Below are 26,217 nucleotides of genomic sequence, written 5' to 3'. Positions count from 1 at the left end.
TCAAAAGAAAAACTGCACTTTTTCCCAAATATTGGAGGCAATGAGGGAAACAGCGGATGCACATGAATGGAGCAGCTGAGGAAAGGTGAAAGAGGTGAAAACAATATTTGTAAGTGTTTCATTTTCTGAATGGGTCAGTGCTTTCCCGCAAAATACGGGCGATAGTAAAAGACTATTGACAGTTCTCAGAAGATGATTTTGGTGCCATTCCTGACATTTTTTCTACCCTCAGTGGTCAAAAAGAAGTCTTTAAAAACAAAACTTTTTTAGTCACACTAGTGACATTCTTGGTCTCCAAGGGGTGAAGCAAATTTATTTAGCAAATTTGCTATTTGTATAGTAAATTCAGTTATTTTTCTCCGGCCTATAGCTGGCTAACATTAGCAAGTAAAGATGAAAAGGTAGCAAAACATCCATTCATTTATTTAAAGAAACATCACAAAGCTAGCCTGTTACACTTGGCCGACTGCTGCATCTATAATGTCTGCAGGAAATTAAGGTTTCTACATTTTCATAGCTTAGCCTGTTAATGCAATGCTAATTACAACCTCCAACAGTCATGGTATTGTCTGATACCAGCCTTCATGCAGCTTGATTAATGAGACGTTTGGCTGACCACTGCCTAATACTGTCAGCATGATGTTAACAAAGTCTTTTGATTGCATGGTCAGTTGTAGCTGACTAATGTACGCAAACCTGCCACGGTACCAACAGTGGGTACATAACCTTCAAAATGAGTGTGCACTCATACAGGTTTGTCATAGCATGCCTTCAGTCGGAACTCTTTGAGGGACAAGAGCATTTACAAAGAAAAAAAAGGACTCTATCTCAAAAGTGGGTTTCTCATCCTTTGCACCCAATCTGTAAGACACTTCAAAGCAACAAAGACAAAATTGTTTTTCAGCATTTTGCAGCAGTACATTAAAATAGTCTCTTAGGGTACTGACTGGTCTGTATTCAGACAATCTGCCCATATTTCAATAATGCATTGCCTCCAAAAAACAAAATATTTCATAAAGATAACTCAGAAAAAACAAGTAAAAAATATGGCTAAAGTATCAATGTGCTAGTGCAAGTTAATACTGGTCACAGACCACCCCTGAGGTCAGCAGCAACACAAACACACGTGCCTCCCTCACACACATAGACATGTATCTCTACACACAGAGTTGACAATTAGGGTTCTGGTACAATATGCTGCAATTTTCTGCAGGCCACAGAGGTATCCAGAAGCCCTAGAGACTCCCGTAGGGGGTGTGACCTCAGTGTGCAACTATTACTGTGTGCAGGGTGCAGCAGCAGGTCACAGCACTTTCTTTCCATCTCATTACACCAAAGAAGACAGTACCTACACCAAGAGCAGTAATGCAATTTCTTCATTATTATTTAATTGTGAATGAGAATAGCTCCTATTTAACTTTTCTGCCTGAAACACTGGAGTGTAATTACCAGCCAAACCCCTTACATTTTGTTCTCATGCTTCTTTCTGGGCGGCTGAATGAAGTTGTCACAGTGATGTTACATTCGGACAGAAATCCTTGAGACTTCCATGACTTCCCCTGGAGGAAGTGATGCTGCCCTTATGAAATGGAGCAATGCAGCAAGGTCCCCTTATACTTTGATAAAACACTGACAGAATACTGATAGAGATCTCCCTTTGGATCGCAGTCACTCTCCTAAGCCCTAATTTAAGTTATAAAGGTCATACACAGAATATGACTGTAAAATTATCAATCATCTAAATGCATTGCAGGGTCCACGGGGAGTATTCATAATAAATGAAAGGGGAGAACTCATAATATGTGAAGGGCAAATGAAAGAGGTGAAAGCTGTTTGGATAACAGCATTTTAGGATACTAATAACAGTATATATTGCCTTCCTTCTGATTGGATAACAAAAACTTGCTACCCAAACCTTTGAAACATTGCCATCCATTCATTGAATATTTATATCAACAGGTTTATCTGGAATCTGAAGAACACACTTGTCTTATCATCAGCATTTTCTTAGCTTATTAGATATGCACAAAGACAGCCCTTGGTTACAAGATTCAGACAGATTTCCCAGTTTGTTCTGATGATCTGTACTAATTAGATGTCGATGATGAAGCCATCTCTCTCAAAGCTGCAGACAAATGATTCAATTCTTTGAATAATTAATTTATGCATTAGAAATCTGGTGTTGTGACATAACGTCTAACAGGAGCTATAGTGCTTGTTGCTGAAGAATAGAGTAAACAAATGATTTAATTGGAGTAATAAAAGCACATTTGCTAGAATTGCCTGTTACTGCTGTAACATTTCCTTTTATCTCTTTATCCCAGCAGCAAGTGTGACAAGCTTTATAGTTAAAATCTGCTCTGAGACAGCAACTGCTAACAAGCACAGAGGGTAAAATGAGGCTGTAATCTGATGACTGAATGATATCAAGCAAGTCCTATCATCTCTATTATATGTTGTATATAATTAATATATATATATTATTATATATAAACACTATAATGCATCATTTTGCTTCTGTTTCATGGCTCATTAAAGCGGTGTACCAAAACACAATGAATGAATGGAGTACGAGCCTTAAAGGAAAGTGCTTCCTTTATTTCATGTAATTTTTACATGTTTTCTTTAAAATGAACTACAACTTAGTTCCAGCTAGTGGGTGTTGAGCTAATAGAGCACAAGTAACAAACTGAAAACCCTAGTTCAGCTCTTTATATAAATAACCTCAGCTTACTTTAAATTAAAAAAAATGACTGACCTGTTTATGTCTGGAATAAATGAAGGGGAATTTTATTCAAAAGAACTTTATTTAATCTTTCAGTCTTGTGTTTGAGTGCTCCATCAGTGAGATTAATCAAAAACCAAATGAATCAGTTCTCTGCTGCTGAGCACAAGAAAAAAATAATGATAAATACTGCAAAGATTTGCGTCTGTTGCAAATCTGCTTTGCACCAAAGGTTTTCACCACAAAGCTGCAGCACTACACCAATGACTCACTCATGTCTCTCTGTGTGGCTTCCTGTAAAGATAGGTCTTCCTGTTCTCTGTCTCACAGTCTCTGCCTGACTCTTTAACCTCAGTCAACAGAATACTGTTCTTGTCTTTGCTGAATCCCTCAATGGATTCAGCTTGATTGATCGTAATGAGTTTGAGGAGCACAGACATGGCAGGAAGTGCACTGGGAACGGCCTTCTCACTCCTGCTCCTTGCCTGTATTATACAAGGTAATCCTGGATCACATGTGCTGTTACTGATATGATATACCAGCTAAGATGGGATGTTCACCAGGCATTTGGAATGTGTTTTGGCTTCTGGTGTGACACGTTGCCTTAGTATAATGCTCTGATTACCGCTGCCATGCATCTCAGCAGACTACAGTATGTAATATCCACTTCGAAGTGATTTTGTCTCTTCACTTTTCTTTCTCCCAATGTTATCTGATGTGCTTGACAGGTGTCCAGAATTTTGAGATGTTCTATCATGAAAAGATGGAGGCAACAGTGGGCCAGGACATTGCGTTACCCTGTACTGTAAAAAGCAGTACTGATCTCAAGATTGTCAGCATTGAATGGAGTAAGAATAGAAATAGAACCACAAAGCTGGCTCTGTACAGCCCAGTACATGGACACCATAAATTTTGGCCGAATGTCAGCATCCAGGTTGAGCAGAACTCTCTGGGTTCCTATCTAAATCTGCTTGGAGTGACAAAAACTGACAGTGATATCTATATCTGTGAGATCACAACCTTTCCTCTGGGCTCCATCAGGAGAGAAACTGAGCTAAAGATTAAAGGTAAGATGAAGCAAATACATGCACAGCCATACCAACATACCTCAGACACTGCACTCTTCACAGGGCATAACATTTGAATGATGTGCAGTAACTTTCTAATTGTCCATTGCATATATTTCATGTTGCTCCTGATTGCATCAGGGTGCTGCTCCTCTTGCCAATCTCAGCAGTTATTTAATTCCAAGCAAATATGTAATAATTGCAAGAACACATCTACAGTAAGACCTTTTTCGGCCTTGAGACTTTTATTTTCTTCCCTCTGGTCTATTGTTTATCCACCTCATCAGTCAAGTAGTCATCCAGTGACGCAGGGATAATACATTCTTAACCTTGCTTTAAGCTGTAAATGAACTGGAGTGATGTTACGATCACAACAGAGGAGATTGTACCATGATTATGATTATGATTATGATTATTGTGTATTACATCTGTCTTAGTCAGTAATGGTTTAATGATAGAATTCTTGTGCTGTCAGTCCAAATTAACCTCAAGTTTCCTCTCTGTTAGATGAAGTTAAAATAATGTGTGATGTGGACAACACTGTAGAGGTCCAGGCTGGAGAAAATGTGACCATTCAGTGCAGAATGATCCCTAATGCACAGTACAGGTGGACCAAGGTAAGGCAAAACACAAAGTAAATCAGAACATTTCTGCCATTCTAGTGAATTTCACTTCAATTACTCAACATCAAGATTATTTGATTACCTCTGACATCAGAACATACAGTACAAAAACAGATTTCAGTTTGCAAGGTATTCATATGCTATATAATCTCGTTTTACCCTAGAACAACAAGCTGGTGTCAGAGAATGAATCTCTTGAGCTTTCACGGGTAACTGTTGCTGACACAGGGGTTTACAAGCTGACTGTCAACACAGGAAACAAAAGCCTGCATAAAGAGTTTATCATCAAGTTTCCAAAGGCAACCACAAGCTTACGGCCAGGTGTGCATCTTTATTTCTTTGCTGCTGTGTCTCTCTTTGTGTCACGCTCAATTTCAGCATTTCCTCAGGGTTGGATTAACAATCTAGCAGAGGGCCCAAGAGACTGAATGACTTAATAAACTGCACTGGACCAGAGAGCTGATACTTGACTTTTGTTATTATAGTGTAGCTCACTCAATTTTAATTTTAATTAGCTGAAAGGAAAGATTCAAAGGATTTTGAATCTGCCAGCCATGTTATGAGCACGTACCAGTAACTGTGAATAAATTGAGAGCTACAGAGCTTTAAGAGTGAAATTCTCAATTATTTGTTGCAAATCAACTGGCCCTTGGGATAAAACTGAACTATAAAAGCATTCACTCTTTTAAATTGTAAAACAACCAAACTGCATGTCATCTGCCTTCACTGATGATATAGCTCAGTGGAGTGCTGTGAATGGGCTGTGCTTGAGTAGGAAAATAATCCCCAGTTTTCTAATTTGTCATCCTGTCTATCAATTTAAATATGAATTTGAATATGGAACAAAATAAAGAAGGCTAACCACACAGGCATCACAAGTCACTTCCTGCTCTTGCATTCTGTCTACTTTCAAACCACAGGAACAAAGACCCTGAGCTGTTTTAGCAGCTTCTCTGAATCGTGGCGTAGAATTAGAGCACAATCTGTTGGACAGATTGCAGTAGTACAACTCAAAGGACGGGCTGAAAAATATTGCATTTAATATGCTTGCAAATCTACAAAATCTCTAAGTTGTGTATGTGAGCTGAGAACAAAAATGAATCTGCTCAGTTTTATGCATAAGGGTAGTAGAAAATAGCCCACACATGGCAGATCAATTTATTCATTACTTACGAATACATACACAACAAATCACCAAATTTACAATTCATGCCTGCTCCTTTGCCTCAGGAATCTTTGCCCATGGCTTCACAGCTCTTCGCCTTTTTTTAGCTTTTGTAATTAGGCACAGAGTGATCTTAAATGTCAACTCAGCCCACGTTGTAATGAGGTATCCCCGTGTACTGGGTATTTTAAAGTTTTGTGGTGTATTGTTTTTACTTGTCTTTGTTCAGCTTTCCAATGCGAAGCTCTTATCTGAAGAAATAGCTCCAGGATATCTTGTTTGAATTAAGCAACCTAGATGAGATGCGGTGTAAGATTTTGTTACCTTTGGTTCAAGTTATATTTTATCATACAGATGTGAACGATTATGCTCATCTATGTTAGGTATTTCTTTTCTTCACATGAGAGCTACAGAGCTCTAACAAAACTTTCGATATCTAAATAGTGCTGTACGTTGCTTGCAGATAGCATGTTTATTGGAGACCTCCTTGCTGTGCTACTTTCAGATCCTGTGCCAGTAACACCACAGTCTGATGTAAATGTGAATGGGCTGACCAAATCAACAGACAGCAGCCTTACCACACCACCATCCTCTGGGCTTTCAACCACTGACAACAGTGCAACTTGGACCACAAGGATGGGCACTGATGTAACAGATGATAGTCCAAACCCCAGTGACCTTACAGCAACAGCTGGACAGAATATGACCTCTTATATAAATCGTAAACATATCAGCATCACACCATCATCTACCACACACACTGACCCCCGTCACTTCAACAGCTCCAGTGATCCGAGCCAATCAGTCCCCAGAAGTCTTTCTACAACATTAAGGAATAGCGTGTTCAGATCAACACCAGACACGACAGATGAGCCCACGCTGCATGCGGTGCATCCAGAAATCAATTCTTCAGCAAGTCCAGAAGATTCCAGCCCTAAGGGAGAGTTTACAGAAAACTCTGACAACCCTGGTGCAGCTCCAACTCTGAACACAGGACATACAGTAACTGTGAAAGTTGAAGGTATTAAATACTTTATATTTTACTTTTAATTGATACATGTTCTCTACTCACACGAATGTAACATTTCAAGGATAGAAGCTGTAACCACATTGTGAAAAAAAAAATACTTATTATAACAAGCAGTGGTTTATATCACATGGTTTTTTGGCCTTGAATCATCTGACAATCCTTTGTGGGCCAGAAACTGGCTTTCTGTCAGACTGTTTCATGCACGTTATTTGGTTTGTTGCCAGCAGTGAGGTTAACATTGTTTGTGGCAAACAAGGTGAAGCACGCAGCTGCATGCAGCTAATTTAAAAGCAGCAAATAACCGCAGACAACAGAGCTAAATACTCAACAGGGAAGACCCATTAGAAAGTGCAGAAGAATTCCAGTCGCAGTCTCTTCGCCTTCACCATCTGCAGCTTCATCACATCTGGAGGCTTTGCAGATTGCAGTTTTCTCAGCCTCAGGCTAGATCGCCTTTTCAAGGTAGAAATCTCGTTTAAGGCAGTGTCAAATTCTGCGGCTGGAGTCCAGTCAGCTGAGAGGAAGAACCACAGGATGAGTGTATGCTCTACATTTATTATCAATATTTGTTGATGCCTGCTGCATTTCTAACAAATATGTTACAAATGCGTCTTTTCCTGTCCTCCAAAATGACTCTTTTCTTTCCCTGAATATGTTTCTTAGAGACTAACGGTGCACAGAGTTATCTGTTGTTGGTGCTCACCATTCCCATGGTGGTATTGATTGCCTTGGCTGGCTTCATCTGCAGGAAACAACTTATAAAACGGAGGTAAAACTCATGTTACTTATCTTTCTAAGCATCCGAGACATCTGTAGGAACTTATTCAGGGTCATGCACTGAGCGACTCTGAAAGACGTGAAAAATTGATGGATGAACACGACCTGTGATAGCTGCATGCTTCCTAGATGCAGTTAACTTTCTAGCAATGCCTCCAGTCAATACCTGTTCTCTCTCTACAGGATGGATATGCCTCCTCCATTCAAACCTCCCCCTCCTCCAGTCAAGTATACATCTGCAAGACACCATGAGGTCTCAGCACAGCTTTTCCCCACGTCAAGGTGTAACTCAATAACAGAATATGAAGATATAAAAGAAACATTTATTAACAGATGATGCCTCATATAGTGCACAATGGCAGCTGTGGTCAGTTTTGAACTGCAGTCACTCAGCAGTTGCGGGCAATAGTATAATAAAATAATAAAAATATACTAAAAAATAGTATACCTGAGCTGCGTGTTTATGTCTGAGGTGGGTAAGGTGGCTTCAATATAAAATGTGTTTTATATTTTTCCATCAAATGTATTACAGTTGTCTAACATATGAAAAGCTGGTTTGATTTAACTCTTTTAAACTCTGTGTGACTCTATCACCCTATTGGTGTTATTGTTTTCCTTCTGTGACAGTGTTTCAATATTGTAAGTTCAGTGTGTTTCAATTTGTAATGCAGTCGTTTGGATTATTGTGGACTATTGTATCTCAATAGTAAACAAGTCTTCTGTTAGAAAAAAATAAAAACAAAACTGGTGGAGCAATGTAACTGATTTACTTTCTGTGGCCTTTAAAGATCGCCTGTCATTCTGTCAAATGAATTTCCTGCCCAGAAGCCCATTGACTTCCTTTCACGTAGCTGTTCGGTGCTGAACGCTGGAAATTGACTCGCAGGTCTGTATCAAAGCTAAATGTTGTCCACATGTACCACAGAATGACGCTTGAGTTTTCAAAGTGGGGCTTAAAACCACAAACCACATGGCCAAAATGGCGAACAAATATAATAACCACTGGCCTCCTGTGTTGATCATTTCTTTCATACTAAGTTAAATTTGGTTTCACAGCAACATTTTTTCACTCACTCTGCACTCACACATACACTTCTTATTTAACTGTACAGAGAAGCATTTCACACTGCATTATTTTTTATCTGATTTTCCAACCACAGTACGCACACTACATTTCTCTGAAGCCCCTTGCACACAGACAATCCATACAATGTTTAAAGGCCAACTGCATTGTTCTCAAACCAAATCTATATGTGAACTCGCTACACGTGATATGTCACTGTATGAGTACTGAAATGATGATGTAACCACAAGCGTATTTATTTTGGGGTTTACGACTCAGTTGTAGGGATAAGTGCAGAATCGAGGTTCAGTAAATTAGGACTTGGACGAGGAGTTCATTTGAAACATTTCGAAATCCTCCTGAAATGTTTCTTGATTTTAGTTTTTCATTCATGAAAAATGTACACATTCATTAATATAGAACAGATGTTCATAAACAACTGCCACAATAATATGGTAATTCAAGCGACATCACATTGTATCTCATGGTACTGAGAAGGACTGCCTCAGAATGAGGTTATGTTTCCTGTTTGTAACTGAAGACACACAGTTTTCAAAGTACTGTGATAACAGAGAGGTAAGCAGGCAAGATAAAAATAGACTGCAGCGTAGCACACCTCACTGACTGAACACTGTGATGCACTGTAGCCTGAGAGCAGACGTGTCAGACCAACAACCCATTTTGCTCAAGACGGCTGGAATATGTCAGGTAGGATCAGACCAACCTATGGCACTTTTAAAATTATATTTAGACTTAAACCTAACATTGCTACATTTTACATTTTTGTGTAAATACTTTTTGGATAGCATAATTCTTAAAAATGTTGTTTTTTTTTAACCATTGAAATGGGAAAAGCTAAATTATTTCACAAGTGTAGTGTTGTTAAGTGTATTTCACAAAATATGGGAGAACAAAAGAAGAAACAGCACAGTGAACTGACAGCATGGCTTGTTTATGTAGCGGTACACTGCCTTTTACTGTAGTAGCCATGTGTAACCTTTATTTGTTGGTACACACGTTCATCATGTCGGCACAGTTGATTTTTGAAACACTTTTGACAGTTTTTAACCAAATTATTTACTTTACTTTCAGGGAACTAAAGATACATTTACAGTAAAACTGTGGTTACAGCAGGAAGAATGAATTTCCTGTGTAATTTGTCAATATTGTTTAGCAAAAAGTTGTACAGTAAATATTTATATTTTCCAAATAAAAATCACTGGTCTGGAATTTTGAAAACTCTTAAATGTTGACATGCTGTCACATACACCTGTAGGTTAAACGCTAATAATTTTAAAATTGTCGTATTCTTCCTCCTAGAGACTGCAATTGCTCAGTATTGTTTAAGCATTTAATTATGTGTGTCACTGACGCAAAAATGATGACGCATTTTAAACTTTTTTTTCTTTTTTATCTTTTCTGGATGTAATTGAGATGCGTAGAGGGAAATTCCAACAACAACACCACACTGACTTGTAAAACTCATCACTTTCTGACTTTCTCACTTTCTTTTCTGAGTTTGCAGATTTGAGGTGTTAATGGTCAGTTTGTGTTTGTCTTTTAGAGTGTACTTATCAAACGATAGGTCTGGCGATCTTATCCCTGGCCTTGTTGATCTCTATGTGTCTCAATGTCTTCTTCTGCATCAGACGAAAAGCCATTTTGTGTAAAGGTATGATTATATGTAAAGTCACTTATTCTGGCATATTGCTTTTTTAAATGTCTAAATCTCTCTGAGACAAGGACAACAGGGTATTCTATAAATATATTTCTAAATATTTTCTTCATACAGACACAGATGAGTGTTACAACATACAGGGTTATGAAGGAGAAAGGTATGCTTTTGATTTATGTTTTTTAATGAGGCTCCAACATGTGTGTGTCAGCCCATTATTATTTAGTCCAACCCATCTTAGGTTGTAATAAATAACAGGCATTCCGATGTTTATGTTTTCTTTCTTATCTCCCAGTGACATTTTATTGTAGAAATAAACTGTGAAATTGTTCTTCTATGTCTTGTTAAAGCCCGTCACAGGATGAAGGGCATTATTTTTATAACCTCAATGATCATGAGCAGCAGGAAAATCCCCAGAATCATCATGAACAACAGGAAAATCCAATCTATGGCAACATCAGCACAGACAGAAGAGGTGAGCGCAGCCCTGATGCTTTCTGTCACCTTTTAAAAGAAATAACTGGAAATGATTGCATTTAGGTCCGTGTCACCCTGTGTCAGTCAGTCTATCACAAAATTATTTTCATATAAGCTGTGCGTGCTGTGTCTAATTTGTAGTCTGGAAAAAAAATAGAATAATTGTAATAGTTTAGTTTTTTCATATCTGTAGACAGTATATTTTTGCAAATGCAGTGTGGCCAAGTTTTAGATGCATTTAAAGTTTTTAAAGTTATTGAAATCCGCTGAAAGTTCATTTGGATCAATTCCATTCAGGTCACACATTAGATGAATAAATAAAGCATTTTGATAAAACTGTATCAAATTCTTTTTCACCCATTGAGTTCCAATATTTTTCCACATTGTTTGTAGTAACTTCTTCTGCAGATGAGCCTTAAAAATTTTAATTCTGATTTTTTCTAATTTATGTCTCTTGTAGAAAATTACTACATATGCATAAGTATATATTGGCCTAAACAACCTGATGAATACGGGTTACTGTAATCTTAATTTACTTGTTGGCTCGAGAGTTGTTACAGACTGTTCGGACTGAAAAATAACAAGACCTTGTGTTATCTTAGTTTCGTGAGATGTCTTGCTTTAGGTAATTGTCTCTGGCGTGATTTTGGTGTTTAATGCACATCACTGTTACCAATTGAAACAGCCATGTTACCACCTCTTTCACCAAACTGACCAAATCATGCGTTTTACTTGTTCAGTTACTGTAGACAGTTGCTACGAGATGATGACCATGCAACACACAAGAGATCATAAGAAGGTAAGCGCTGTGACCGTATGTTCAGCTTACCGAGTGTGAACAGTACAACAGCCCTGTGGAAGCGCAGACTTTCCATAAAGTTGTCATTGACTACTTTGTGTGATGCTGTTATGTTCTGTATAATGTGTGTCATCTGATCACACATTTAAAAGCAGAGTGGAACAAAAGGAAAAACGTACTTGACATGCTTCTGTGTGCTGTGATGCCATTTTTTTTACCTGTCTGATGTTGTTAATTTGTGATTATAACATGCATTGAAGACAACAAACAAAACGGGTCTCTGAGATGTCATAATCAAATTCTAAACCAATCTCTAGAAAAGATTTTGTAAACATTGGTATCATAGTATCTGCTCCATTCACAATCACAATCAAGCAATTCAGTTTAAACTGAGATGATAAATGTGCTTTTAGAACGGAAGGCAGCTGATACCGTAGACATTGTGGTCAGCGACTGTGTGAACCAGTGAGAACAATTATGAACAAAATGTTCTAAAAATAAACTAGGCTTACAGAATACATGAGAACATGCAGCCACTGGTTTCCTCTGAAGATATACTATAGAACGGGTACATAAAATGGTGCATAGTCCTGCGGTATTTTTGTTTACCACACCTAAACATTTTACCCACAAATTTTGTCTTCTATTGTCTTTAAACAGTCTTTAGAGCCTGACCTGAATTATGCCTCGCTGGATCTGAAGAAGGCAAATAAACACAAGAAGAAGCATCGCTATCAGCAGGGCCACGCTCAGGGACGAAACAAGCAGCAAGACCAGCTGACAGTGCACCGCACACCCTCTCTGAATGCTTTCTTGGAGGTGGAAGCAGACTTGGATGCTCAGCTTCCTTCTAAGGACACTGGGACCATGGTTTCACACAGTAGCATCTACCTGAACAGCCAACAGATAGCCCAAGAGACAGAGGACATGGAAAGACAAAGAGATGTAAACATGGAGAGGGAGAATGTGAGCTGGGAAGGGATAAAAGGGCAGGAAGATGGCGGAGGTAGAGAATGGACAGGACAACAAGAGAGTCAGAAAAGAAAAGACAGACAAGAATATAGCAATGGTAGTTTATGTACTCAGCTGTCAGAGGCAGAAGCTATTCAGAGTGGCACAGGTAATTACAGCAGCAGCTTTAGTCATGATAGTGTCCAATAAATTTTGGCAGACATTAGGACTGTTGTCCTGTTTCAAACTGTTTCAAACTGAATAGGCCACCTGAAGGAAGCCATTAAAAGTCAACTGCTGTACATGCAACAATGAAAACTATATCACACTGAACATTCAACTGCTTTGTTGAGCAATTTCCTCTGTGATACAAACAAACTCCCTCATGAACTCTCCGCATTGAGCAACTGAGGAACAGTTGTACCTTTCTGTGTAGAGGATGTAATAAATGTAAAAGATATAAAGAGAAAAGGAAACTCTGAGTGTGACATTTAGAGGTCAAGTGCTAAGTGGAAATTTTTTGAATTCGTGGTGAAAGACAGGGAAAACATCAAATCATCACAGGACACGGAAGATCTTTCACTGTTTTGATGTCTCACAGTCAGCATCAGCAGTCTCAGAAAGGTGTGAAGAAAAAAAAAATCTTTACATCTGTTTTCCATGTTGTAGGCAACGGCCAAACGACCAGAAGAGTCAACACTTTCTTGAATAAATGTACTTGCCTAAGCATAAAATTAAAGATGAGCAGAAGACAAAACAAGTAAAAAGGGGAAATCTGTAAGTAATGTAACTCTTTCCCTGCATGCTGATATGTAAATGTCACCCACAGAGGATTTTCCATGTCAAAGTTATGATGGTAGTCATTAGCTTTATAATGTACTGCGCTTATGAGCTGATGCGCCATCTGCTTAAATGATTATTTCCCTCTCTATGGTCCCCACTTGGGAGATATAATTTATTGCCCTGCTCTCTGCTGAATGGGACTGGGCTCTGAAGTGAAGTCAGCAGCCAGAGACCTGCAGCCTACTAACCATTTGCTGACAGTTTTTCAACAACTGACCGTGGCCTACTTCCCATCTATGGATTCATTTTTGGCCTTGGGCATTTTGGATCTAACTGTTGCAGAGAGGGAAGCAACATGAAAAGATAAATAAAATAATATATCCTTCACAGTGCCTTCATAGAGACTTTAGTTTTGTCACATTAAAGCTGTAATTAGTAACATTTTATCATAATGAAATTAATATCAGTTAGATTCTGAAATAGGTAAATGTGATTCACACCTTTGCCTGGAACATCACCCTCTTCATAACATTTTTCATTGTATGTCAGTCAGCAGGATTGCACAAGATGTTTCCTTGGTTGCTTTGGGTGACATAATAAAAGGGACACGTTTTTGTCTGCTTCAAACAGAGTGAAAGTCTTTAAGGTTTCTTGAAATGGCAGATAGTGGATATGATGAAAGGCAAAAGGAAAATAATGTTCAGCATTTTTTTTCCCCTTTTTACCAGAACAGGAAGTCAGGAAGGAGACTTAAACAGAAATGATACTATCATGGATAATTTGAAAGTGACATGTTAAAAAATAGGGTTGTAGATTTTTCATGTCTGTCCTTATGAACACCGAAACAGGTTTTGCATCTTTCCTCTGGTCCATACTGAACATAAAAGATCCCTCTCTCATGGGGCACACGGGAGACATGTCTTATTCAAGTCCTTGTTTTGTGCAAAAATGAGCTCTAAACTTTAACCAAAACTAATCTAAGGTTTCAGCAGTCAGTTAGAAAAAAACCCATATTACCTTTTAGTGTAAAATTCTTTGTGCTCCCCCCTGACAATATGTGCTAACTGAGCTGAAGGGGAAATTTGTACTAAAGACTTTGATTTTATTTTTCATTGTTACTGAAAGAAGAAAGAAAATGAAAGAATACTGCACTAAGCTAGACAATCAGATGTTCAAGCTACAATGTTATGACCCCATTACACTGTGCAAATAAAGGCTGAATGTCAAAGGAGGATATCACTGAAGTGTTAAATTACAGTATTATGTGTATTTTAGTCAGTAATTTAAGGGAAAATCTGTAAATTTATACAGTGCTCAACATTAACCATTAGCATCAACCATTAACCTTAATCATCCATTACTGTACTACATCTTAAAATATCAAAGGTAAGAGTAGATTTTTCAACATCCAGTTCTAATATTTAATATATATATATACACACTGGGAATATGATATAATATAATATAATATAATATAATATAATATAATATAATATAATATAATATAATATAATATAATAGAATAGTATAGAATAGAATAGAATAGAATAGAATATAATATAATATAATATAATATAATATAATATAATATAATATAATATAATATAATATAATATAATATAACATAACATAATATATCGTTCAGTCTAAACAAAACGATCCTATTAGAAGAGCTAAAAACGTCCAGCTTTGGAAACAGGAAACTGAGTCGTTTTTTTTTACACTACGTAGTGAAGCGTCTTCCAAGGCGGAGACGATCTTCGTTACAAACATGGCAGCGCGCATGTGAATGTCATGCCATTTTAATTTGGTGCCTGAACAAGTTGTTGTACGATAAGTGAGACATTAATGCTGGCATGTGAATAACATTCCCCGGAATTGTGCTTTTATTCACCTCAGACAGCTAAAATCGGGTAAACCATAACTTATTTGATTCATTAGCTAACCCGGTCTCGATGGTAGCATTTTAGCTAACCAGTAGTGAACCTCAGGCTAAATCGTGATGGATCCTGACCAACAACTGAGAAATGTAAGTCACATTCATATGCACTGGAGGCTACATTGGGCTTATTTGCAAATCGGAGATTTGATGGAGAGTTTTGAGTGATTGTGTCTCTTGCAGCTGCGGGATTTCCTTCTGGTTTACAACCGTATGACTGAAATTTGCTTCCAGCGATGCACCAGCAACTTCAACTACAGAAACCTCACTATGGACGAGGTGAGGATACCGACAATCAGAGATCCAGCTGTGTAGTCATATGTGTAGACACCTCTACGTACAGTTGCGTTACCTTTTCTTTAACTGCTATTTCTGTTTACACTGAGTATTGAATGTTATAACCTGTTGTCTCGTATATCAGAATGCTTTAGCTTTAAGATTTGTCATTAGTAGAAGCCAATAAGCCATCAGACCACATGTGGTTCCAGGTGTCTGCATAATTTAGGTCGTATAGTGTCTTATCAGCACATACTGGATCCACTCATCCCCTCTGACTGCTGCTGTCTGTCCAGGAGAGCTGTGTGGACAGCTGTGCAGGGAAGCTGATTCGCTCAAACCACCGCCTGATGGGCACGTATGTGCAGCTGATGCCTCGGATGGTGCAGCGCCGCATGGAGGAGATGGAGAAAAAGGCAGAAGAAAATGCAAAGGCAGCAGAGGCTGCTGCTTCTGCCACTGAAGCCTCAACGGCATCTCAAGGCCCCATCACCTCATCTCCACCCCCACAAGTACCTCCTCTGTTAACTTCCTCAGTGACTGATGTTGGACCAGAGGCCCAGGGCGCATTCTCAAAGCCACCAGGATTAGATATTCCTGTTGAGCTCAATGCTGCTGTGTCCAAATCCACAACAGCCTCTGTCAAATTATCAGCTGCTACAGCAGTTACACCTACATCTGAAGCAGTGTTTCCCTCAGTGCTTAATGATGCTGGCAATGGACTGTCTTATTCAGTGGGCTCTCCTCAGTCACAGTTAGCTGGTACCCAAACTGAGAGCTCTGCACCTATGTTTATGCCATCTAAGCCCACATCCATATCAGCAGATGTGCCTGTGTCAACAGTAGCTGCACCTACAGTCTCTAAATCCACCGAGAGCCTGGTGGGCCAAGAGAGAGCCACAGAGCTTTCCAAGCCATCAGGCCAATAATGGCTCCCAGTCTGTGTGTGTCTCAGGTGGTCAAGCTGTTCTCTTCATCCCTCTTACTCCCACCACAAACAACCCACCTCTGATGGGTTAATGCAACCAATGTTACACTCAAGTGTGAGAAAGAATAGATTATTAATTACTAGACAAAATTATAAAATAAAGTATAATCTTACATATCTTGATAAAGATGGGGGTCAAAATATTTCAGATGCAAGTGCAGAGTCTGTGCTGTATTGAGTCCCTGCTCGTACACCTGCATGACTCCATTGTGTGCTGGGCTCAGCTGTGAATCGGGATGCTTCACCCTGTTTTTATAGCATCCAATCACTATCTTCTTATCAGAAAAGAGGAAAATGTCAACATACATCAATGTGATAACAACCACCTAAAATGAGAGGAATTATTTTTGACATTGTTTACTCAACAGTCAGTAAATAAAAATAGTTTTAAATTTTTAGTCCCCTGTGACCTCCATACAGGCAATAAAATCCTGTTAATAAAAGTTGTGTTTTGTGATAAGAAGCAAAAACAGAAAAGATGTTGTCATAACTGTGTATATTGGTGTGTGTGTGAGAGAGAGAGTGAGGGCAGAGATATTGGCAGTCAGCGATCTACAAGGATCAGTCTCAGTCCTGCAGCCTGGTTTGTGGAAGCCTGATTGTTTTCTGTTTGGACTTTCAGAAGCTAGTAGAGCTCAGGTTGATGACCCTCTAAATAGACTCAGTCCTGATGATAATTGTTTTGTACAGTAAAGTGTCTGTAATAAACATGAGAGGATTCATTTTTTTTCCATTCTTTATTGACATCCTCTTGTATTTGTTTTTTGAAAGCATATGCCATCACTCAGAAGTGGGTCAGGGTGTGTGCCTCAAAGTATGTGGGTGTTACATATCATCACCTCCCTCTCTCCTCCCAACGTTTCCTGTCTTTGCACGAAACACGCTGTGTACTCTTTAATCCAGCAAGCGAAGCCATCTTAAAACAGGATTCCCAGTGACTTCACTCCCCCGCAGGAAAGTTTATGACTCTCTTTAGCAAAACTGAACAATGTACTTCCAAGTCACAGCCAAAGAGATTTGCAGTCCCTGTCAGGAACCAGCTAGTAGAAGAAACTGGATTTGCTAATTAGACAGGAGCACATGGAATAAGTATCATTTATGCACACATTTTGCATTAATGTTATGTGTTTGCCAGACTCCAATACAGCCTGAATTGTCCTTTCTAACAATAGGAATTTTGACTTGTGACAGGTGTTGCTAATAACAATAAAGATGACTCTGTTCTATTCATGTGTCTTGTTAAGTCATGACAGTGAGCTTATGGCTGTCAGGATATATTGTCAACCAATAAACGGCAAGAAACTCCAGACAGAAACGGAAAAGACAGTTTATTTTTAAACAGTAAAATCTCCTAACCAATACACACACACAGACCTGACTGACTGCAGACATTTTGACGTGTCACAGTAGGAAATGCACTGGTTTAAATGATAACATTAATGACGGCTGAACAGAATAGAGACAGTATTGAGGTTAGTGACACCTTTTCCTATCAGTGTCAATTTCTTGTTCAGTGAGAGTTCTCTAATACTGAGACTTGTGAGATCATGTGTAAATGTTAATGTATTCAGACAGGCTGAGACATAGGTAAACAAAGAATGCCAACATTAGTTTTGTTTTGTTGTTTTTTTTTTCCATGTAAATGCATTTGGAACACAAACTTGGTAACATCTGTCTATTGATCACATTTATTCATGCTATATGCAGATTTTGTCCCATGAATGCATCTTCAATCATGATAATTTACAGTAAAAAATGTATGATAAACATAATCAGTCATGGAAGATGTACTCCAATCCTTTGCTGTGTAGCAACACCACACTGTGAAAATATGCCTACTCCACTACTGCACTCCTGCATGCAAAAAGTATGTAAGAATTATCAACAAAATGTACTTAACAACAGTAAAAGTAGGCTATTCGTTATGTGAAATTGTCCCTGTCTGTCTTGCAACGTTTTTGGATTAAAGTTAACCTCTTCATTCATGCGTATGTTGCATTTTAATTGTACCAAGGCTGCTTTGTTACGGGGTTGGGCAGTTTAATCTACAGCAGTGCATCATATGTTTGTATCGCGGCTCTCTTATGAGAACCACTCAGAAGAGAGCTCTCAGCTTGGTGACAAGGCTTTTCCAGAACTGTCTTTTAGGACTGCTATTGAAACATTATTTAGTTTGACAGTTTTCTCAAAACATAAAGGAACACTTCATCCTTCAGTTTATCACTAATTTTCATTCATTCAAAATCACCAGAAATTGTAATCTGAATAGTAACGAGTAACTGAAGCTGTCTGACACATGTGGAGACATAGCTGGTGTGGGCCTACAGTTCCTCTGAGATGCAGTGGTGTAAAAGTAGACTATAAAGTTGCATAAAATGGAAATAAAAATAAATAAATTAAGAGTACATTGGACCAGTCCTTCAGTATACAATTACATTCCACCACTGTTAATAAGCAGAAAAAAAAAAAACCCTGCCCACATCCCGCCTTTGTATTTTCGGCCGCCGGGTGTAGCGTCGTTGCATTGTCACCAGCAGGCGTCGCTGTTGTGCGAGTGTCCTGGGATAGCTTCGGCCAGTAGCAGAGCGCCAGTAGCCCACATCAGCTCGGAGGAGCGGGGCGTGGACTCAGCCAGCCCGACTGTTCTTTGCTCTTAAATTTGGAGGCGACGGCCGACTTTCGGGAGAGGAAAAAAAATAAAGAAACTGAGAAGGAATCGACCGATCCGCCACTGGTAAGAGTTTTGAGAACACTTTTTGGATGCGTGATAGTTTTGTTTTCACTGAGGCTGGGAAGTGTTTTGATGCGGATGTCCAACTTTACTTTGACTTTTCAACAATAGGGTTCAAAGTAATCCAATAGGCCAGCCCATCCTATTCCATGGACGAAGATACAGTCGAGGGGAAATGTGGGGATATGCGGCTATTTGTTTCCTTCATAACTGCGTTTCACTGGATGTGGCTTACTGTGTCTTAGTGCAGCGGGGGTGGAAATGTTTCAATTATTAGTCAGTACAAAAACAATGACTTAAACATCGGTCTAACAGTAAAAAAAAATAAATAATAATATTTAGGATATACCATGATAGACAAAACTTAAAGTATCTACGGCCATGCTTCGTCTGAGGGGATACGTTTTTTTGCAACAAAGAATAATTTTGCTTTGTCGACATTTACCTAATAAGTCAAGCTACTGTAGGCTCAGAAGACATTGAGCTATGCCTGTTTACCTGCTCAGTCCCCTGGAAGATGCCCTGTGTATGGTAAAAGGATATATACAAACCTATATGTGTTTACTATTTTAATTGTTTTGTCTTTGTCCTTATATTAAAGGGGTCTTTATTTAATATCTTCCCTGCAGCCTTCATGTTCCTGATCTCAAAAGTTACTGAAAGAGCAAACAGTCAAGAGAAGCAGCCTACAGCACAGCCATGGATGACATCTTCACACAGTGTCGAGAAGGGAACTCTGTGGCCGTCCGTCTGTGGTTGGACAACACAGAGAATGACCTCAACTTGGGGTGAGCGGATATGTCTGCACAAGCTTCACAAAGATGCATAGAGCTTTGAAGCTGACTGCGGTGGGGTCTTTGTCTTCTCTTGGGTGTCAGTGACTAATTGAAGTGTGTAAAATATGTACGGGCTTCTAATGGTTGAAGATTATAGCAAACGTACCACATTTGGTATAGTGGGTGAAGTGTGTGTCTGTGTGTGTGTGTGTGTGAGATCCTTTGCACATTGGAGGTGGTCAAATAGTTTCCATACTGTGCTCTCCTTGTAACTCCACATGCTGCTGAGCATCACCCAGCATTGGTAATTCCAGTCCTTTTTTTTCCCCCCATTTTCCTCTTGGATTTCTTTCCTTATGATGTCATCCCCCAAAAACTGTGTGTGTCTAAAAGCAGTGGGTGATGTGGGGAGGTTGTGACTCAGATGACATTAACTTAAACTCATCCTTCACTGGACTGAAAAGCACGGCCTGACTTTAGGTCACAGCGCTGAGACGCAGATTGACTGATAATAAAGCAATAGCACATACGATAATTTAAACTGAACATTCGGCGTTTCGGACAAAACATCTGCTTTAAAATGCCACAGTGTTCTCTGGGAACAATTTGTAACATGTTTTATGTTAAAAAGGATAATTTAAAATATAAGCAGTACATGGATTCATAATTGTCATGTATTGCAGCCCTATTAGAATTTTTGAACTGTATAGAGTATACACAACATTTCTGCCTGTTTACATAATTCCCTTGCTAGAATGAAGCCAGAAGACCTCACTGCTAAAGACTTGGTTATCTCATTCTTGGTCCAGACCATATATGTGCAGTTTGTTGACGTTGACTTTCAGGGCTGCAGAGCTGCTAGCCAACCAGGCAACAGCCAAGGCCATTTCCTCTGTTCAGCTCCATACAGGGCCAGGCCCTCGCTGACAGAGCTTCTCAGGCAGCTAGCTGCAGCCCCACATAAACATCTGAGAGACCAGTCATTATGCTGGAGGCTTTTGCTCTTCCTTCCCTTTGTTGGTTCACACAGTGTGAACCGATCATTTCTTTTTTTCAATAATGTGTGACAAGTGCTATGTGTTAGTGGGAAAATTCATAGTCTTGAAGGACCTGGAATACTTTTGCTCTCCATATTTGACACAAAACCTTAGGAACTGGAGAGCGAGCCCAGGGCCATTTCAGATCTCCCCTGGCAGTTATATGCTGCATTTGAGTGAGTGACACAGGAAGAAACGAGGAGAAAAAAAATGAGACTTACAAAGAATGTGTAGCTGGGGATTCCTCTCCTTTTTTTCCACTCTGTCATTCCTGAGTTTTTTTCGTTACTTTTTATAGCACACGGGGTTGGTCTGACGTGGAGTCTGTACGCAGTGCAGGTTCAGCATTGACAGAGAATGTGATTAACGGCTATTTCATTTCAGCGTGAGCAAGTAGTGCAGGTACTTCCTATAGGCCACACAAGCCCTCCCGAGGTTTATTGTTAACTAGAGTGCAGCCTTTGTGGCTTTTCATGGACTTGTGAGAAGCCCAGGCAGCTGCCTCAGGGTCAGCTAATGTAAAGGCAGTCACTGGGGTGAAGGGGTCAGTCACACATAGGTGACAGCTTGGCTCCTCGTAGACTGCGGCAGTGCCATGTACGCTGTGTTTGTGCGTTCGTCTTCGAGTATGTTAGCTGGCGTTCCAGTATGCACAGACATATTTATCACCAGGCCAGCCGTCAGATGCGTTTTAGGCCGCTGGCAGTGTGAGGAAGCATGTGCTTAAGTCTAAATAAAGACTGTGAGGTAGCGGGTGTGAGAACCTGTGTGGCTGTGTGTCAACGAGAAAACCACACAGATAGTGTTTTGTCAGCTGGGAGCATCAGCACCCTCGCCTCAAGGGAGCAAATTCGTCTTTACCCTGTTGTAAAAAAAAAATTCTAATCAGAATTGGTAGACATAAGTGTTCACAGCTTAAAGTTTAAGCTGTGTTTAAGCCTTAAACGCTGGTTGTCGTTTCAGTGATGACCATGGTTTCAGCCCCCTCCACTGGGCATGCAGGGAAGGGAGGAGCGGCGTTGTCGACATGCTCATCATGAGAGGCGCTCGTATTAATGTGATGAACCGTGGAGATGATACCCCATTACACCTCGCCGCCAGTCATGGACACAGAGACATCGTGGCCAAGGTACACACACTCAGACGAAGTGCGATTTCAAAACTGGACCCGGTGAATGCACAGTTTCTTTTGTATAATTTTCTCACTTTATGATCTGCTATTGCCAGCTTATTCAGTGCAAAGCAGACCCCAATACAGTCAACGAGCATGGAAACACACCTCTCCACTACGCCTGCTTCTGGGGCCAAGACGAAGTGGCAGAGGTACAGTTCTGTATACTCACAGACACACACTCATTCCGGCGCAATGTGTTGGCTGATAAGGCCCTCTTCTGGGAAGAAATGGCCACTACACTGCTTTGCCTTTTCCAAAACCTATGCTGTAAATCTAATTTGTATATAACACACCTTAATGCCTTTTTTAGGACTTGGTGGCGAGTGGTGCCCAGGTGAGTGTATGCAACAGGTATGGACAGACACCTTTGGACAAGGCCAAGCCTCATCTGAGACAGCTGCTTCAAGGTCAGCAGTCATTTGTGGGCATTTTAACGCCTCAACAGGTTATTGCCTATGAGAGAAAAAAAACATTATGTTGGCAAAATAAAAAGGTTCCACCAATTTATTTTATTTTATGACTTTATTCATTTTTCCTTTTTCTCTGCTTTTAGAAAAGGCTGAGAAAATGGGCCAGAGTATGACCAAAGTCCCTTATAAGGAAACTTTCTGGAAGGGTACCATGCGTACACGACCTCGTAAGTAACGTTCAAGTCAAAACAAGCAACAGATCATCATATTGGCTCAGGACGTTTGTTTGATTATTCATGTTTTGGCACTCTTAGGTAATGGTACCCTCAACAAGCAGGCTGGTATTGATTATAAGCAGCTTTCGCTCCTGGCAAAGATCAATGAGAACCAGTCTGGAGAGGTCAGCGGCACTTTACTGCTGTGTCAGTCTTCGTCTTATTATTTTTCAGTTCTATGGTTGTTAACTTGATAGTGTGTTCTGTCTGCAGTTATGGCAGGGTCGGTGGCAAGGGGATGAGATTATAGTCAAGGTGTTGCAGGTGAGAGACTGGACCACCAGAAAGAGTAGAGACTTCAACGAGGAGCATCCAAAACTCAGGTAATTCACGTTTTTTTTTTTTAATCTGATAATGATAAAGTAATAGTGGTCATTTTGGGTGACCCTCAGCAGTATTTCTTGTGTTGTCTGCACCCAGAATAGAGACATCAGGGTTTCATTGAGTTCATTAGTCTAAGAGCATTTGGACTGACTCTCATATCCTGGTAAACACAGTGCTAATGTGAGGATGGACGTGGTAGACTTGTGGCTTTTTGTGCAACAAATAGAGCAGTTTATCATTTTCGAAGTCAAGGAAAAGGGTTTTGGTTGGTGTTGTGGTGAAGCAGTTGTTGGCAGCTGTTTAAAGCGTGACGCGCTCTGCTGCACAATGTGAAAAACAAATTCCGCAAACCTCCTTCCATCACAGGAAACATGAAATCTGAAGTAACGTGCAGACAATTTCAAAATAGGACGTGGGTGAGCCCAAAGACAACTTGTATGAGCATGTTAAGGCAGGTTCAGCAGGGCTTCCTCTTAAAGGATCTTTATGTTCAGTGAACCATTATTGACATATTTATGGCTGTTGCGTACGTATCCAAAAGGAACAACTCAGGAGCAGTTATTTACTCAGAAGCAGCTTACCTAGATCTAATTACACAAAAGAAATCACAGCATAAAATCATTTGATACTGAACAATGTAAAAGCAAACAAGCAAAACACGATACTAAGGAAAGCATATTTAGCGTCATTATTATAGCTATAAGCTACACACACATTAAGTGACAGAACCAAACCATAATAGGACAAAAATGAGAGGAGCCTTTGAGCAGGCCAGTTCAAAAGATGTAAGTGAGTGTGCAATTGGAATACCTTGGCAACGTGCTTTCATGCTGGCTGCACTTCTCGTTCTCCTTCACGAATTGAAATACACATAAAAGTACTTGGGACGAGTGTGCTGAAAAATTCAGAGGCAACACATCATCTGGCATGTATTGCAAAAACATGAAAGAGCTTCAGAAAATGAACGAGTAAAAAGTGCAGTTCAGCTCAGCTTTAAAGGGCCACAGATGATACAAATGTGTGACATGGATGAGTTTTCTCTTCAGTTGTGAAAAAGACCACGCTGTTCTCAGAATATATAATTACTTACTTTTTTCCCTTATTTTATTAAAATGACATTTATACACATTCTCACTCTCTCTTTCTCCAATAACTCTACAGGATCTTTTCTCATCCAAACATTCTGCCTGTTCTTGGAGCCTGTCAGGCACCTCCTTCCCCTCACCCTATCATCATTACTCACTACATGCCGTACGGGTCCCTCTTCAACATACTCCACCAGGGCACTAGTAAGCACTTTGCATTTAAGTACATGTGTAAAATGCAAAATTGCAAAAACAAAAATTTCATTATTCCAGCTCCAAAACACTTTGACTCAGGAGTGCCGGTAGACGATGAAGGTTTTACTTCCCTCTCCTGCTCTCTTCTCCTCTGTCTTTTGCTTTCTTCTTCCGCCTCTTCAGCTCTGGTGGTCGACCAAAGCCAAGCAGTGAAGTTTGCACTGGACATCGCCAGCGGCATGGCTTTCCTCCATACTTTAGAACCAATGGTTTCACGGCTTTACCTCAACAGCAAGCATGTAATGGTAAGGCACTGATCTGCTGTCTTCGTATAAGCATCCACGATTACAAACTAAAAAAAAAACATTGACTCTATTAATGCCACTGTGCTACACACAACTAAGCTAATGCTGTGACTCACCCACTCACCAGATGTTTGATGATATGATTAATGTGCAGATTGATGAGGACATGACAGCCAGAATAAGCATGGCAGATGCTAAGTTCTCCTTCCAGTGTCCAGGTCGTATGTACTCTCCAGCTTGGATGGCCCCTGAAGGTACTTGTTCCTTTTATTCACTCTTTGTTTTCCCTTACGCCTACTTCTGCCTCCCATGATGCCTTCTCAGACTTTAGGAGACAGTCAGCAAGTTGGCGTACTGTACTGTATAATGTAAACCCAGTTCAGTGGTAGTCATGTTGTTCATCTGATGAGTAATCTGGTTATGTTTGTGGTTTTCCAGCCCTGCAGAAGAGGCCTGAAGACATCAACAGAAGATCTGCTGACATGTGGAGCTTTGCGGTGTTACTGTGGGAGCTGGTTACCAGAGAGGTCCCCTTTGCTGACCTGTCACACATGGAGATTGGCATGAAGGTAAAGAGGGCACATGTATTTATCTACCCACAGGCTTAAAGTATACGTTCACATCGACATCTCCGTGTCTCTTGGAAACACCACAGCACACGCCACATCCCGACGCTTGTACAGGTTTTCATGTTGTTGATGTGTACAGCAACTTTGTATCCCGTCTCCCTCCCTTGTTGTTAAGGTTGCTCTCGAAGGTCTGCGGCCAACAATTCCTCCGGGAATTTCACCTCACATCTGTAAGCTGATGAGGCTCTGCATGAACGAAGACCCAGCCAAGAGACCCAAGTTTGACATGATCGTCCCCATCCTGGAGAAGATGCAAGACAAGTGAATGCCTTCGCAGCAATTTGTACACTTCTGTTACTGTTTTTTTTTTTTCCTTCAAACCACTTGCTATCTTCACTTCAATCATGTATCTGCCATGCCGCTGTAAATAATGTCAGAGACCACTTCAGCTACACAACACATATGTTGCTCTTCTTGTATAATTTAAATTTGAGGTATAAATGTTCTTTAGCATGACAATGTTGCGCTATTATTAATATTATTATTATTATTATTATTATGGTTGAAATGTGTTCACTGAAACATTGGCAAACTTTTTGATCCAGTGTGGTTTATATTCAGTGACGAGTCAGATCCAAAGAAATGTGTACAGAAACAGTGCTTTTTATACACATTAGCAATGCCAATGCAATAAATGTTTTATATTTACGACAAATCCTTGCTCTTTTATTTCGAGATGTAATCCATTGTAGAATGGATTTCTCTAGTTGTCACAGATTCTGTCCACTCAGATGCTCTCTACGGCTGAAGGCCACAAAAAGGTAATGAAAGTGAAATCTTTGAATCTTTCTTCAACCCCAGCTAGCAGGCCCTGGCTGCTCTTCATAATCACTTTATATAATTTAATATAACTTGTAGGATTCATTGCTCTTTTTCGACGCGGACGTAGCAATGTGTGACAGTAAATCTGATCGACAGTTTAACCAACAATATGGTGC

The 26,217-nt window shown here is 39.8% G+C and overlaps 4 protein-coding genes across 5 annotated transcripts; all 4 read left to right on the top strand.

Moving 5' to 3' along the window:
* The first annotated feature begins 3,051 nt into the window (after window positions 1-3,051).
* si:ch1073-15f19.2 (T-cell surface protein tactile) lies at window positions 3,052-8,148 on the top strand. 2 transcript variants are annotated; one of them, XR_006845266.1, is made up of 8 exons: window positions 3,052-3,224; window positions 3,454-3,792; window positions 4,300-4,409; window positions 4,580-4,736; window positions 6,086-6,601; window positions 7,274-7,379; window positions 7,571-7,801; window positions 7,834-8,148. XR_006845266.1 is itself a non-coding variant. In XM_046411327.1 (7 exons), the coding sequence occupies exons 1-7, from the start codon at window positions 3,143-3,145 to the stop codon at window positions 7,722-7,724; spliced, it is 1,464 nt and encodes a 487-aa protein (XP_046267283.1). In that variant the 5' UTR covers window positions 3,052-3,142; the 3' UTR covers window positions 7,725-8,148. The 2 variants fall into 2 exon arrangements, 1 of the variants encoding a protein (XP_046267283.1); XM_046411327.1 differs by having other exon boundaries at window positions 7,571-8,148.
* Window positions 8,149-8,992: 844 nt separating this feature from the next.
* On the top strand, window positions 8,993-14,367 carry LOC124070957. The gene is made up of 6 exons (XM_046411329.1): window positions 8,993-9,158; window positions 10,015-10,122; window positions 10,243-10,285; window positions 10,476-10,600; window positions 11,343-11,401; window positions 12,062-14,367. Exons 1-6 carry the CDS (start codon window positions 9,152-9,154, stop codon window positions 12,560-12,562), a joined length of 843 nt encoding a protein of 280 aa, XP_046267285.1. The 5' UTR covers window positions 8,993-9,151; the 3' UTR covers window positions 12,563-14,367.
* A 497-nt stretch (window positions 14,368-14,864) lies between these two features.
* timm10b (translocase of inner mitochondrial membrane 10 homolog B (yeast)) lies at window positions 14,865-17,904 on the top strand. The gene is made up of 3 exons (XM_046411538.1): window positions 14,865-15,164; window positions 15,258-15,353; window positions 15,647-17,904. Exons 1-3 carry the CDS (start codon window positions 15,138-15,140, stop codon window positions 16,277-16,279), a joined length of 756 nt encoding a protein of 251 aa, XP_046267494.1. The 5' UTR covers window positions 14,865-15,137; the 3' UTR covers window positions 16,280-17,904.
* Window positions 17,905-18,914: 1,010 nt separating this feature from the next.
* Window positions 18,915-25,934, top strand: ilk (integrin-linked kinase). The gene is made up of 13 exons (XM_046411468.1): window positions 18,915-19,072; window positions 19,699-19,857; window positions 21,846-22,011; window positions 22,110-22,205; window positions 22,367-22,463; window positions 22,610-22,693; window positions 22,781-22,866; window positions 22,955-23,064; window positions 24,227-24,354; window positions 24,529-24,650; window positions 24,805-24,904; window positions 25,089-25,219; window positions 25,395-25,934. The coding sequence occupies exons 2-13, from the start codon at window positions 19,769-19,771 to the stop codon at window positions 25,542-25,544; spliced, it is 1,359 nt and encodes a 452-aa protein (XP_046267424.1). The 5' UTR covers window positions 18,915-19,072; window positions 19,699-19,768; the 3' UTR covers window positions 25,545-25,934.
* Window positions 25,935-26,217: the final 283 nt, after the last annotated feature.

Source organism: Scatophagus argus, chromosome 14 (assembly GCF_020382885.2).
Source record: "Scatophagus argus isolate fScaArg1 chromosome 14, fScaArg1.pri, whole genome shotgun sequence".
Lineage (NCBI taxonomy): Eukaryota > Metazoa > Chordata > Actinopteri > Scatophagidae > Scatophagus > Scatophagus argus.
The sequence above is the reverse complement of the archived record's forward strand: the minus strand, read 5'-3'. Positions and strand labels throughout refer to the sequence as shown.